General features: G+C 39.1%; 2 protein-coding genes across 3 annotated transcripts; both read left to right on the top strand.

The window, feature by feature from the left end:
* The first annotated feature begins 285 nt into the window (after positions 1-285).
* Positions 286-3,048, top strand: pfdn5 (prefoldin subunit 5). The gene is made up of 6 exons (XM_022745355.1): positions 286-391; positions 1,303-1,405; positions 1,848-1,879; positions 1,990-2,064; positions 2,215-2,320; positions 2,825-3,048. Exons 1-6 carry the CDS (start codon positions 326-328, stop codon positions 2,899-2,901), a joined length of 459 nt encoding a protein of 152 aa, XP_022601076.1. The 5' UTR covers positions 286-325; the 3' UTR covers positions 2,902-3,048.
* Positions 3,049-4,547: 1,499 nt separating this feature from the next.
* On the top strand, positions 4,548-15,043 carry LOC111221464 (la-related protein 4-like). Of its 2 annotated transcripts, none has more exons than XM_022744819.1 (15): positions 4,548-4,797; positions 7,060-7,198; positions 7,552-7,798; positions 8,319-8,455; positions 8,967-9,070; positions 9,177-9,287; positions 9,626-9,679; positions 10,519-10,731; positions 10,987-11,087; positions 11,930-12,172; positions 12,474-12,525; positions 12,752-12,916; positions 13,025-13,155; positions 13,239-13,416; positions 14,030-15,043. In XM_022744819.1, the coding sequence occupies exons 2-15, from the start codon at positions 7,189-7,191 to the stop codon at positions 14,405-14,407; spliced, it is 2,124 nt and encodes a 707-aa protein (XP_022600540.1). In that variant the 5' UTR covers positions 4,548-4,797; positions 7,060-7,188; the 3' UTR covers positions 14,408-15,043. The 2 variants fall into 2 exon arrangements, with proteins under 2 accessions (XP_022600540.1, XP_022600539.1); XM_022744818.1 differs by having other exon boundaries at positions 4,548-4,979.
* The last annotated feature ends 718 nt before the right edge of the window (positions 15,044-15,761 follow it).

The raw sequence follows: 15,761 nt of genomic DNA, 5'->3' as shown, positions 1-15,761 counted from the left end.
AAACTGCGAGGGTTTAACGAGGAGAATTTAATGCTATAAGGTGGTCGGGTTTTTTTTCTGCTTACTGTACTTTGCATGAAAATGATCGATAAATAATCGATTTTTTAAATCATCCTCACTTAACTTGAAGTGACTTAAACCTCTGCACAGTACTGTTTGTGTAATGTATATGACTGACTTGCATTTAAAGTGATTAAAATATTGGTATTGTTTAGGACCGTTGAACCGTTGTGCCTTCTCCACAGGGGGGCGACGTTTCATACTAATAGCGGTGCTTCACCCGGAACCACAGTCACAAAGGGTCATCTGGCATCGCGCTTCCAACATGGCGGTGAATCTTACAGACCTCTCCCTGCCTCAGTTAGAGGGACTGAAAACCCAGCTAGATCAGGTAACATCAAAAGGTTTAGTACATTTCAGTTCTGAATGTGTTCTTAGATGTCGACTTTATGAGGGCGATATTCTAGATGAAAATGGGACGGTGGGTAGCTAACTAGCACCTCCACAAGCTAACGGTAAAAACGTGAGTTAGATACCCGGTGTGTCACTCGGCGTGTAACGTTAATGTGTTTACGCGTTATATATTAGCATATAACGTTATTGGACTACACTTAAAAGGGAAACTGATATTTAGGTGTGGGCCTATTTGTTTTTTCTTACGGTAAATCAGTGCAATTAACAGCTACACACTTGGCATGGTCAGATATCCTTCTTAGGGACCCCTGGGCAAAAATTTGCTGTTGGGCCCCTGTTGGCCCTCACCATATACGGTAGTTTCACTATTTTTCCCAGGCACCCAAAAAACAAGTACTCCAGAGCTGAACAAGTAAGTTGATTAATCAAATAGAAAATTATCTGGCAACTATTTAAACAAATACCAAAAATCACAGGTGCCAGCTTCTTAGGGGTTTGCCATATCTGCCAGTTCCCCCTGTTTGCTATGATAGTAAACTCAACATCTTTGGATTTTTGACTGTTGGTCAGACTTAACGAGCAATTTGAATGTGTAAATACTTTGGTTTTCACTATTTTCAACAAGACTGAGACAGAAGATGGAGGACAAGTCAAAGCCGATATTGTACTATAGTTGTCCAACTTTCTGACAAATTTGCAATTAATCATATTACATAGATTCAAATGAATCTTGGGCTTTTTGCGCTGCTGGGTGATTGCCCACTTTGCCCAGTAGGTAATCCAGCATTGCTTGTTGGATTCAGATGGCTCACAGATGTGGTTTCGTATGGAGTTATTTGATCACTCTGTGTACTAACTCTGACCTTGGTTGTTTTGTAACTTTTACAGGAGATTGAGTTCTTGACATCTTCAATAGGTCAGCTCAAAGTTGTCCAGACCAAGTATGTTGAAGCAAAGGATAGTTTGAATGTTCTGAACAAAAACAATAAAGGTGAGTAAAATATGTTTTATTGCTTTATGCCCCACTAAGCCGTATGTCGTTGGGGTTTTTTTTATTTTTATTTTTATTTTTTTTATATCAATCTCTGGAATGATTGATAAAAACATATGTAACTCAACAGTGGTTCTTGAGATCCTGTGATAAATCGTGTATATTGGAATGGTGAACTTTATCATAGAAGTTCAGCCTCTACATAATAAATACATCCAGTAAAATAAGCACTATCTAGTCATAGTAATGTAAAAACAATTCTCTTCAAAGGGTTCACTGCACATCAGTGTGCTGGTCAAAGTAATGGGTAAAAATATGCATTTAGTCTTCAAAAGTGTAGTGTCTTCATTAAAGTTCATGAAATCATCCACATCTTTGAATCTGTACCTGAAGTTGATTATATGTTGTGTATCTTTTCCCCTTTCTCTCCTTTCTCATGCAGGAAAAGAATTGCTCGTGCCGCTCACCAGTTCTGTATCCTTCCTTTACAGTGGGGCAACCGGAAGTTCACATTTTGCTGTTGTATGAGCTGTTCTTTAAATGAAATTGTGTCTATGCTTGTCCTTGACATGCCTTCTTCTCAGATGTACGTCCCTGGAACATTAAATGACGTGGAACATGTTTTGGTGGATGTGGGGACAGGATATTATGTTGAAAAGGTAAAAATAAAAATAGTTGCAATTTTAAAGCACATAATTTAATCATTTATTTCCATTTGTTCAGATAATGTGGTAGTTGTTGTGTTAATTGTAATGAGGTATTTGTTACGTGGATTTTATTTATACTGCTCTATTTGTCCATCTCTGTAGAATGTGGAAGCCTCAAAGGCATTCTTCAAGCGCAAAATAGACTTCCTCACAAAGCAGATAGAAAAAATTCAGCCAGCCCTTCAGGAAAAACATGCTATGAAACAAGGTAAGTCCAACTTCATCTTCTATTGATTATTTTATTTCTTCGTCAGTGTTTTATCAAATATCACCACAATTTCTTATTACAAAGATGTTTGATGCTGCAGTTCTCCCTTATCTTTTACTAATACATTTGAGGCAAGCACTAAGAAATGCTAAACCTTTCAGCCGTTTTGCACAGGGGATTGCATACAAACAGTACCCTGTGAGGGTAATGATGGGAAAAAAAAATCGAATGTTTACACAGTTTGATATTGATGAACTAAAATGTTAAAATAGTATTCACATTAATTATCAATAGTACCCAGACAATATTTTACAGAAAAATGCAATCAGTTCACTAGTGTACTGTGTATGATTTGAAAAACATGGTGCCTTAGATTCTACAGAAACTACAGATTAAATTAAGAAGATCTGAAATATTTAATTCGTCAACCGTAACCTCATCCTTTTTAGTTCAGAACAAAAATGATGCACCTATTTATGTAATACACTGTCTTTTGTCTTGCAGCTGTGATTGAAGTAATGAACGTGAAGATCCAGCAACTACAACAGAGCCAACAGGCGGCTGTGACCACCAAGGCTTAATGAGAATACCTGTTCTTCATGATTTTTTTATGTTTGTGTGCAAAAAAAACTTACACCTGCTGTTGTAAGACAATAAAATGCCCTTCGTTAACCTGATGAAATTATGTTAAAACATAAAAAAATAAATGTTTTTTGTTTCTATCTGAAGTAAGTGCACAAACCTGGAAAGTAAAGTAGGTTATTGTCATGGTAAAGCAGCATATACATATTTTTAATTCATTTAACTGTGTTTGCATAATTGAAAATGTCACTGTGCATTCAAGGAACATTAAAGGTCTGTCAGTGACAGCCAGGGCTGGAGGCATTATGTTTTTAGGTTGTCCATCCCATTCTCATGAACACAATATCCAGTAACACCTTGAGGGAACTTCAAATTTGGCACAAACATTCACCTGAACTCAAAGTAAGAAATTATCGGTTACACTACCACAGAGGAGTTGATGTAAACTTATAAACTGTAGTTTTTTTGTACGTTATCAGCCCTGAACAGCTCTGCTTAAGCTCTTTTGGCTCCCTTAACAGAACTTTTGTCAAAGTATGATTGATAAAACTGATCATATTCTGCACCCTGTTGTGACACTGAGGAGATATTGATATATGCCAATTTCAAACCTCTCCTTAGTATTTCTTCAAACTTCTTGAATAGAAAGTTAAAAGAAAGTTTCAGCATGTCCTTCCCACTCAGCTTAGGTGATTTGAGTGTTTCCTAACAATGTAGGCAGCAGTGGTGGAATGTAACTATTCACACAAGTTTGGTACAATTTTTTAAGTATGATTTCGATGTCCTTGTACTTCACTTGAGTATTTTCTTTCCATGTTATTTTATACTTATACTCCACTTACATTCAGAGGAAAATATTGTACTTTTTCCTCTCTACATTTATTTGTTAACTTTAGTTACTAGTTCACAAATTAATATTTTGCAAACAAAACATTTTAAGAGTTTATATAATAATTGATAACTATTCTGATTGTAGTTTAAGTAAAAAGAAACCCAAACATTTCATGACTCCAGCTTCTCACGTGAGGCTGTGCTGCTTTCCCTTTTATTGAATTTTGCTTTTTATTTTGGTTGGAACTATTGATTGGACAAAACAAGCATTATGAAGGTGTCACTTTACTTTAGGTAACTGATTCTCACAATTTTTACCAACCAATCAATCAAGAAAACAATAATCAGCTGAGGCCTTGTGTAAAATAATTTAAAATGTGCTTTACCATATCCTACTACAACGGCAAAATGTAATTTACACATTAATGCATCAGAAATGATAATCCAGGGATATGATTTAGCAAAACAGTCACCGGCAGTTTTTCTGTATAGAGTTTACTTTTATACTTTAATAGCATTTTCTTTTATTATCAGTGACATTTTCAATGCAAGATATTTGCTGGTAATGAATTACTTACAGTGTGGTATTAGTACTTTCACTCAAGTAAAGGCTATTTATTCCACTACTGTAATCCACTGATAGAGTGTGTTTGGAATGCTAGATGTATCTGGTTACCAAATGGCTCCGTGTGTTATGTCGTTATCTCAAGGCGGGTCTCACAAGTGCATGGACTCCACTCCTCCAGCCGCACTGTCCCCACACAGAGGTCACACTCAGCGGTTGCTACGCTGCGGTGTTAGCGTTGCTGTTGCCGGGGAGGCAGAGGTGGAGGCGGAGTGCAGCCTGTTGGGACGGACTGTGGCAGACAGAGGACGCAGCTGTCACATGCTGGTTGAGCGGTGCCTCAAAGCTGACCTATACGACGAGGAATTAAGCAGATGAACATATTTCGTAAAATGGGATCTGATTTTTCCTGAAAAAAACAGTTTGTGTTAAAAGTAACAAGCTTTTAAAGTTGAGGTTCGCGCAAACACACCGTTTGGACTGGAAGACGTTCGGTCGCGTAAGTAACGTTACCAGTTGCCGGGGAGACGGTAGTTAAGCGGAGAAAGCAACGACGGCCCACTGTAAAATAAGTACAGCCAATCATTTATAAACCGTCGCAGGAGAATAAATTCAACAGGGCAATTAAATCCCTTGGAACCGAAGAAGACATCGTAAGAAGGCAAGGATCAAAGCAGCATGGTGAGTTTTGGGCCTCGATGCTGGCACGCTAGCTAACACGCGACAACCTGTTTGCGTCCTTTCTCCGATTTGACTCGTGCTGGTTGAAGCCCGACTAAAGTGCTTTACTGTGTAGCAGTAACTTTACACTGCAGCCAGTGTAAGTTAGCGTCCATGCCCCGAACTACGACTTTTATTTATTTACATGATCAGTTAATCACGTGTTACTGTCAACCTGTCAAACAAATTGGCTAAGGATAGCAGTGTAAAGTAAGGCCGGTTCTCACTGATCTGCTAGTAAACTTAAGCTAGTTAGCTAAAGGCGAGTATTTATGGTGTCGCTAGTTACCATATGGTAGACGGCTAGACAACCATCAAACAAACATACCCTTCAAACACGTGTTTAAGAACATGTTGAATTGGGGAAAATTCTGACATCTCGCTCCTTAACAAGTTGCATTAAACGCATAATTTAATTCTCTTTGCTTTGCATGTGTAGCAACTACTGCACGTGATTAGTGTTAAATGTTAGCTGTTACACAACCCAGCTAAATAGCCATCAAAGGGTTCCGTGATAAAGGTCATGGCACTGCGCCGCGCAGACGTTAACTTTGAAAGAACATGGGTGCAGGGGTGATTTCATAATTATTTAACCACAAATGTTGTGTGTCTAGAACCAGCTCAATTCATTCACATCCATAGAGAAACGATAGCGTTTCGAATAGCGTCGCATGTTTGAAGTTGCATGGGCACGTCGGCGCCATGTGCTCTTTCTTCCTGACCCTCACGTAACGCTGCTTTGCTTCATTTTAAGCCCTGGGCCGCTGGATTGAAACCAGATTTGGATCGCGGACAGGTTGGATAGAAAGCTTTTGAGGCTTGGAGCCATTTGCTAGTTTTGCATTAGTGACAGAAGCACACTCGAGATACCGCAATGGATGACAAGTCAAAATGTATTGTTCAAGTCATGCTGAAACGCACAGGCAAACCTGCGCCATGTATGGTTACATGTGATCGTTTGAGAGGCGGGGTATGAGTGATAAGGAAGCCAATGAAAACTCATTGAGTTGATGCGTGTGTGTTAGAGAGAGGGAGAAAGAGAAAAGGCGAGGCAAGGCAGTGCAACCGTTTTGGGGAGGGGGGGTTGATACTGTTGTAGCATGTTTGCAACATGTAAAAACTGCTTTCATAACTTATTCATTACTTTGTAATTTCATCCTGAGTTCCTCTCTGGTTTAACAAAGCAAGTACATGTTTATTATCTAGATTAGCAAATGTTAAGGGAAAACTATGGCATTCTATTATTATTATCATTGTTTCAAGTGCCTTTTTCAAATTTATGAGTCACTGATGCTAATCAAGTTATCTTGTTTGAAGACTGGACTTCTACACTTCTAGTCTTTTGTCTTTGATCATTTGTAGTGTGCAGAAGCTTCTGCTAAGTTGCTCTGATTGCCTTATAGTATTTGACACGCTACAACACTTGGCAATTGACAATTTCAAACAACACAACTCTGTACACATGATAATCCATATCTTAAAGCATTATCATGTTTAATCCATATTTTTTATCCCTCATTCCAGTAGACTGTCTACTTGGCTCACGGGAATGGTTGAAACTGGAATACAGTGATTTGTGAATTGAAACAAATGTGGGCTATGGGCATAAAGGGGGGGGCTTTCCCTTCTTCCAACTCCCCTACTTCCAGCCCCCCTGGTCAAATGACATCCATCTTTGAATATGGCCTTCATTTTGATTTCAACTACACATCTGTGAAGTTTTGTGAGTGCATCTTTAATGGTTGTGACACTATTGAGGAAACAAAATGTGTCCACAGACAGAAATCTGCAAAATGACTCTGTTTTAGTTCCTGCTAAACACGGGTACAATGGCTACAGTGGGTGTCTTCAGGACCACATTTTGTGACACACACACAAACTCAAAGGGTGAAAACAATACCTGCCATATTGTCGCAGCTGGTAATGATCAAGATAATGACCTCCTGTTCTAACTACACTATTGTTTCCTGTAACATATAGTGTCAGGTGTGAACCTGAAGCTATTTTATATAACTCACAGTATATTCTTGTAATCATGCAGGTTACCACAAAGGGAGCAGGTCTGAATCCCAATGCTAAAGTGTGGCAGGAGGTCCCTGTCCACCAGAATGACATCCCAGAGGGGACAGAGGATTCTCCTTGGCTGCAGACCTACCCTCCTCCCACTGAGATGACCAACGGTATGAGTATATTCAGTTATGTCTTCAGAGAATATTTTCTAACTTAGTTTATCTCCATCTTCTCCTCACATAAATTTGTCATTAGTATAAACCAAACTTCTGTCTCTCCTGCACTAGTACAGCACTAAAGTGTGGTAATAGACCGTGTGTGACACATATAGACATGGAAAGTGTTTCTTAAACCTTACCAACATAATTACAGATAGACATGACATATGGGAGGATTGTAAGTCCTCAGGGTTACACAGTAAATACAAAGCATGACAAAACTTCTTTAGAGTGTTACGTGTCATTGTCTAAACATGACAGTTATTTCACAAACATTTTGTTACTGCTTGCCTTCTCTATCTTAGGTTACTCAGACGTTCCGTCTGCAGGGTGTAAAGGACAGAACACTGAATATCCTGACAGTGCTGCTGACTATGCCCCTGTACCCACAGAGGACATTGTGAATGGCATCAACCACCCTGACTTGGGGTATCTTGTCTTTGACCCACAAAGCGAATCAGCCACAGATGATGATGTTTCTAAGGATCAACCAATGTCGGAGGAGAGCCTAAGAGACTCTTTGAAGAAACAGCTTGAGTTCTGCTTCTCTAGGTGAGTAAAGAGTAGAGTTGCAATCTACAAAATTGTTTTTATTTATCCCACAAAATGTAATTCTTTCCACTGTTAATTCCTGGTCTTACAAGTTTCATTTAGGAATTAAGACTTGGAATGCAAACAAAAAATTGTCTAAACCATGGATTCTTAAACTTTTCTGCCTTGGCTATAGCTATTTGTATTTCGAACATTATCTTACAATAAGATACTAATGTTTGTGTCAAATTGGCAGAATTTTTAATTGATGCACCAAATTAATCAGTACATCCCCACACTAATTGCATTGATTATTACCTTGTATGGTGGGAGGCCAATGAGTTTAAATGGAATAGCCTGAAGTAATTCATGAATGATGTATAGAAGGGTTGATGCTTGATCTTGTTTTCCATCAGAGTTCTAATGTTATGAAATGGGGGTCTTCAAAATAATTAATTTGTGGCAGTACTGGTAGTACAAGCACAAAGCAAAGAAATTTTGAGTTATTCTTTTTCTAGACTTACGTTTTGGGTGTTTTCAGGGAGAACCTCTCCAAGGACCTGTACCTGATATCCCAGATGGACAGTGATCAGTTTGTTCCGATCTGGACCATTGCTTGCATGGAGGACATCAAAGCCCTCACCACTGACATGGACCTCATTCTGGATGTACTACGAGGTACTTTTGCCGCTGTTCTTCCTGTATTTGAGATAAATGTTAAATAAAATAAATAAATTACTGACAGAATCCACATGAAATTTTTGAATTTATTAACTTATAACTTAATATTTTTTATTAAATACATGGAATGAGGTTTGTGTGAACAATGCATGTCTTAAGTATTGGCTCTCCCACAGTTGTTAATTATGGAGTTATGGAGCTGTCGCAGCTGAAAATATGACCACCTTCACCGACAGCATAAAAAACTGAAAGCATCATTTTGCAATTATTTAAAACCAAAAAAGCTGAGCATATGCTATATGAGTCTATTGTTTAACCTAGTAAACCGATCAACAGAAAGCATTTGTAGAATTTCCACTCACACTCAGTATTTTATAGTTATTAAGAAATTCCAGACATAAACAAAAGAGAGGCATATTCCCCAACAGCACACTAGTTCTATGAGGGGCTCTAAAGTTACTTCAAGATGGCGAAAGCACTAATATTTATGGTTGTGTCTTTGTTGTAGCCTCTCCCATGGTGCAAGTTGATGAAACTGGAGAGAAGGTCCGGCCAAATCACAGTCGCTGTATCATTATTCTGAGAGAGGTGCCAGAGACTACACCAGTTGAGGTACAGTAAATCCTACAAATAAGATGCTGCCACATGATTGTGCTTGCTTTACTCTATGATCAAACAGGCACAACTGCATAAAATGTGCTTTGCATGTCTTTTTCAGGAGGTGGAGGCTCTTTTTAAGAGTGAAAACTGTCCAAAAGTGTTATGTGCTGAGTTTGCACACAACAGCAACTGGTACATAACATTTCAGTCAGATATGGATGCACAACAGGTATGTCTCATCATTAGTAACCACACTGTTTATCTTTGTATTCATTAAATATGACTGTTGCTCTGGTTCCATTATTATTTTAAACCAAATGTGATTAAAATGGTTTGTTCACTTTGTTGTGTAAATGTAGTCTTTTAAGAGTAGATGCAATTGAAAAATTCTGTGATTTATTATTGAAGCTTCATCTTATGTTCAAATTTCATGTTTACATTTATAAAGCACTGAACATTAAACAGGTGATCTGGGAGTGAGGGAAGGAAAGTTTTTACTCACTAGATTTAAAAGTGAACAATGCAGATTTTACGTTGAATGTTTGGGTCATTTCTTTTTATCCTCAGGCTTACAGATACTTAAGAGAAGAAGTGAAGATGTTCCAGGGAAAACCAATCATGGTGAGTTCTGTCAATGAAATGCATAATGTAATTGACTTAATTCAGTATATGAAGTTTTTATATCAGGCTCGATTACTGCTTATTAATGGTTTTAATTTAGACTCTAGTATGGAGGCCATGTGTTACACAAGACTAGTTGTGTTGTCAGCTGTTACGTCACCATTCTCTAGGCTAGCCTGTTTAGCTAAGCCGTGGCCTGAGGGGTGACCTTGGGATTTGTGTGTACAGGGACGTAATAAGCAAGGAGGAAATCTGGTGGTCTCTGCTCCTTGTTTGTCAGAACTGTTGTACTCCCATATCTCCAGGCAGTTTGATTGCCCTTCTTGTCACAACATGACATTTACCTTTTTTTATTTCAGGTATCTAATGTATCCTTTTTCAGCTGGATTTTGATTTGACCTTGTGTGCCCTATGTTTTTTTTCCCTGACAAAACAAATGAGGCCATGACATATTAACGGTCCTGTCTAAACCCCAGTGATGATCAGTATCGCGCTTGGAAGGACCCATATGCACTGCGACTGGCTGGGAGGAACTTCTTCATCTGTAGCTCTCTATAAATCTACTGTATCTCTGCTGCTGCTTCTACTATTTCCCTCCACTCTCCCTCATCCTCCTTCACTTTCCCTTCCCCCCCCATCTCCCTCTCCCTACCCCCTTTCCCCTAGGCAGAGCAGTGTTTTATGGCCTAATGACCGTGAGATTATGAGATCTGAGGGGACTAATGGACAGTATACAGAGCTACAGTGTACCTTGTCACAGGTGCAGTGGAGGCATCACATCTTTAACAATAACAAACATACCTAACTCACTCCTGTCCTTCCTCTTCCCTCCCTCACAGGCCCGCATTAAGGCCATTAACACATTCTTTGGTAAGAATGGCTTCCGCAGTGTGGACTCAAGTGTGTACAGTCAGCATGCCCAACCACAGGCCCAGTATGGTTCCCCTGTCTACATGCAACAGATGTACAGCCCTCAGCAGCAGTACCCAGTTTATCCTGTGGTGTCTCCCTCCTGGAACCCTTCAGTCATGCCTTACTTTGAAACACCACTGGTTAGTATCTGGAGTTACAATATTGCTTACAATCATGTAAATACACAAGATTTATGATTTTTCCAGAGGCTAAACAGATTCAACACTGTCATAACTGAAATGTTCTAAGGTCGTCATAACAGTACTTAATGTTAAAGTCTGCTAGCTCATGTCTGGACAGTTCTGTCCATATGAAGTTGTATTGTTTAGAGTATGAGAGATTTTTTCTGGATAACATTGTGTAATTGGATGTCCTACTGCTGTTTTGATATCTAGGCACCATTCCCTAATGGTGGCTTCATGAATGGATACAGCAGCGCTGGGAACTACAAAGCAAACTCAAGCTCCAACACCCATCGACCCATGAGCAGGAACCGGTAAGTGCAAGTCATGTTGACATAACTTACTTAACTTTTTCTTTGATCAAATGTATATAGCATTTGAAGCAAATGTTCAGTCTATGAAGATATTCATTTGCCTCCTTCTCTCACAGCATATACCTTTTATCACAGAAAGACATGTACTTATATGACAGGCTCTGATTTCTCACTTAAACCACAAATGCTCTTGCCATTAAGTTTAGCACATAAAAAGCTGGTGAAGTTAAAGGCTTCTAAAGTTGATGTCATTATTACCTTTTGAGGTGTTCAAATTGTACTTTAAATGTCAGCATTTGTTTAAATTTGGGCCACATGTTTGAAAGAAATATGTCTGCAAATTATTTTCCATCCAAAAAAAGCTAATTCTTTAAAGAAAATATACGCAGAGTTGATGCATTACATTTAGGAACAAAATGTATACAGTCACAGGTTACAACAGCCGAGTTCAGCTTGGCAACAGCCAGAGCCAGAGGCATTATGTTTTCAGGTTATCCGTCTGTCCACCCCATTATCGAATATGAGGGAATTTCTTCCTGGCACAAACATTCACTTGGACTCAACCGCGAGGCCGTAATTCTATTATAAGCAGAAAAAACGTCATTCTGATCAAACTACTGCATGCTTTAACTATGGTTTCCGCCGGTGTATAACAGCATGTCCAGCAGCTTTGCCTAGCAACTTTTTGGGAGGAAACCCTGTTTAGCACCCCCCCACCTTAATGTGTTCACCCTCCCTTATTGTTTGAGTAATTGAAACTTGCACAATCCCAAAATATCAAAATATGCTATTTTATGGTAGAGTTGACATTTAAGAACTGTGTGTCCTTTGTGTATGTCCAGAAATCACGTGAAGGGTCACCACAGGCCAGTTGACGTGCCCCCTCATTCTCCTCCTTCTTCTTTGGCTCTGGGGGCCCTGATGGATGGCCTGTGTGGTCCTTTGACTCCACACCACCTCCAGTTATCGGGGACACCAAGTGGCACCACTTCAGAGCCAGTCTCTTTGCCCTCCTTCAGTCTTAAAGAAGCTTCTCTACAGGCCACCATATCCAGTGGAGATCTGAGTGGGGGTGGACGGGGCAGGTGAGTTAATAATATCCTGCTTATTAACACTATAGAAATGAAGTTTTAGAACCAAAACGTCACCAGTTTATGCATATTGAAGCAAGTTTGTACTCACTATGAATATTTTTTCTTTTTTTTTCCTGTCACATTTTTTTTTTCACCTATATTGTGTAGACTTTACACAGTGAAAATGGCTAAAGAATCAAACTGATGTTTGTGGCTTTCAGAGTCGGTTCACTTGCTTTCTTTGTGGTGGTGTTTTTACATGTAAATGTAACTTATTTATAAATGTAATGAAAATGATCTGTCTTTATTGTAGGAGAGGTGGCCACAGAGGCATGAGGAGGAAAAGAGAAGATGAACATACCATGGTTAGCATATTTCCTTTTGTTTCCTTAAATTAAGTGTGATTCCCCACAAAACAATGTGTTTTACGTTTTTGTGTATATGTTATTGTAGACCAGAAGTCCTGAGGGTACCTCCTTATCAAAAAAGTTGTCTGTTAATTAAATGTGATGTGGCAGGCTTCAAGTTGCGTTCAGGATCTTTTCTTATCTTAAGCTTGACTTTTACTGAACTAAAAATAAAAATTTGCAGCGTCCTATCCCTTTGATGGAGGCCAAGGTATCACCTCCACCGAAGTTTGACCTGGCAGCTTCCAATTTTCCTCCTTTACCGGGATCTGTGGTCAGTATGCGGGGAGAAACCACGCCAGAGATGCGCCTCTCTGATGTTGTACGTGGCCTAAAGGTGACCAACAAGGTAAGTCTTGCCCTCTTTAAAATGTTCTACTCTTGAGATTCTTGAAAGCAGCATTTAAGTTACAGTTGTATACATGCACATTATATTTTGAATTCTCAATTATTTCAGTCTGTGAGCCAAGAAGTTACTGAGACCCGAAACACAACCATCTCAGAAGATCCTGTGAGCGTACCAGATTCTGTGGCCCCTGCTGTTAAACCTACTCCTGTGACACCACAAACGGTGGCACCCACCTCAAGGTACAGTTTAAGAACTAATAAAATGTCTGTGAATCACAAGGACATACACGTGAAAAATTACATCTTTTACTTTGTCTTTTCAGTGTTTCTCCTTCAGTAAAGGAAGAGGATAAAGCTGAACATACCATTCCAGAAGAAACAAGGTCCTTGTCAACACAGTCTGTTTCTGCAGCAGCATCAGAACATGCCCCCTCCACCTGCAGCCAGTCTGTCTCCACAGAAGCACCTTCTCCATCTCCCCCAACTCCAACATCAGATCTAGTAAGGCCTGCTTTCCTCATCCTGAATACCGCATTAGCTCTCTGCAGCATAAGCTTAATGAAGTCATTTTAAGCCCACCATAGTCTGCGCTTTTATGTGTTGTCAGCGGTTATATGGAACCACATTAGTATCAAAATCATACTTGTATGAAATTTAAAGAATATCAAATATCAAATCTAAGTATCAAACATACATTTCCTGTAGGTTTAACCAGTGACTCTGAAAAGTTTGTAGCTTGTTCCTATTTGGATAATGTATAATGAGAGCTGTAGTTAGCTTGGATTCACAGAAGTTTAAATGGATTCTAGTTGTGTCTTAGAGGCAAACAGGGCCAACATATAGAAACTTCTCTGCTAATTTCCTGCTAAATTACCAATGAAGTTTAATCCACTTATTTGCCATTGATCTTTGTGGTCAGTGTGTTAATGGTGGAGTATTTACGGGGTATTTCGATATTTTGGATTGTTTGGGTTTTCAAGTGGGCATTACATTTGTGTTTGTCCAACTTGTCCTTCTTGAACGTTTATTTTATGATTTTGTTATTTATTTTATTTTATTTATTATTTATTTGGTGATTTTGTTTTAAATTTCTCATCTGTTTTTCTCTTACCAGGGGCCTAGAAAGCTCAGCTATGCAGAGGTGTGCCAGAAGATGGCCAAGGACCCGCCACCAGCACAGCCGCCCTCTCCCTCCCCTCCTGCCCCCTCAGCTAGCCAGCCCCTGCAAGAGCTCAAGGTCAACAGGGTTGAAGAACCTTTGCCCAACTCCAGGCGCACAACAGACAAATCGGAGAAAGCTGGAGACAGCAGGCCACCTCGTCAACCATTACGCTCCTTCAGAGGGTCGAATGGCCAAGCCAGAGTTGGAGGTGCAGGGCTAAAGATTCGGGAGCATCAGAGAGGCCTGAATGCTGGCAAACAGTTTTCTCCACAGCGGGGCGCCAGACGCAGTGGCAAGGAACAGAACATTCCCCCAAGGTCACCAAAGTAACTAAAGAAAAATCTTTTAAACATTAACTAAAACAGAAATAAAACAAATATATATGTAAATATATAATATATGTAAATAGAGAGATGAATATATTTCATTTGACAGACTGTCAAAGAATCTCTAAGCATTGTTGGAGACCTGAAATTATTTGAAGACTCATAAGTAGATATTCCTTTTAGGAAAATGCATATAGTCTGCTGACAGAAATGCAGATTCTTGGGGTGATAAAACATACTTAAAGTAATATCACCATAAACAGGCTAAACCTTGTGCGTGTGTGTGTTTGAGAGCAAGAACGAGTGATATAGTATCCTTTAAAATATATGGTGTTCTAACATTTAATACGCTTTGTCAAATGCAAAATGACAATAAGGCATATCTGATTTCTGTCTGAGTGGTTATTGTTTGCATGTGATTCATCTTAAGCTTTTCATCAAATTTGCTTTGGATATACAGTATGATTATTTATGAAATGGAGGATGTTGCGTCCACGATAGAATAATAGAAGCAGTGGGGTGTGTGATTCACTACAGAGGGTTTAAATTTTGATGCGTAGCAGTGTTTGAAGAAATTCTCATGATTGTGAAATCTTGCTCTATAAACTGGTGAAATACTAAATTACATTGATTCAAAACATTGCGTCATGTAATGATTATAGTCCTTGAATGCTTTGTGCAGTAGTTGTCAGTGATACAGATATTAGATCACTACTGCTAACATTTGAAATAAGCACTATAGTATATCTGGAGAAGATTTGCCTATGTCATTTTTGCATGATTGAATCAGTGAGTTAACTCTTGTGTAAATCCGTGTATGAGTTTCTTAGGATTATTCCATGTAAGCAGGAGCAGTAAGACGGTCTCCATGTTTTATCAGATGGCAGTAACGCTGCTGTCTCTTACAGAGCAAGATTAATGTGTTAGCCTGCCAACTTTGGTTCCAGTCCTTGCTTTTCTCAAACACTCTTAACTGGGACCAGTTAAAAATTGATGCAGTAAACTAGTTCACCATGGTAACTTATGGTGCACAGCTTACCTGTTCCAGACCTGCTAATCATGGTAACATAAGGAATGGATAGTTCTGTATTTTGCAGTTTCGGTTACATTTTTAGAGGATAGTAGATGTTCAAGAGTCATCGGTGACTAACATCTGCATGTGAACTGTCAAAACATAATGGTCTGTTGGACCCTTTTTTTTTTTTTTTTTTCAATAGAAATTTGTCACGTTGATTTTAAGTAGCTTTTTGATGGTTGATGCTGTGGCCAGTGTCTCCTCTTGATTTGGTTACATTGCCTGCATCATCTGTTTTGATGGCTTCAGATGAATGTAGTCTTGATGATGTTGATGTAAAACC

Source organism: Seriola dumerili, unplaced genomic scaffold, assembly GCF_002260705.1.
Source record: "Seriola dumerili isolate Sdu_G_001 unplaced genomic scaffold, Sdu_1.0 BDQW01000088.1, whole genome shotgun sequence".
Classification (NCBI taxonomy): Eukaryota; Metazoa; Chordata; class Actinopteri; order Carangiformes; family Carangidae; genus Seriola; species Seriola dumerili.
This window is presented reverse-complemented; position numbering and strand designations above follow the sequence as displayed.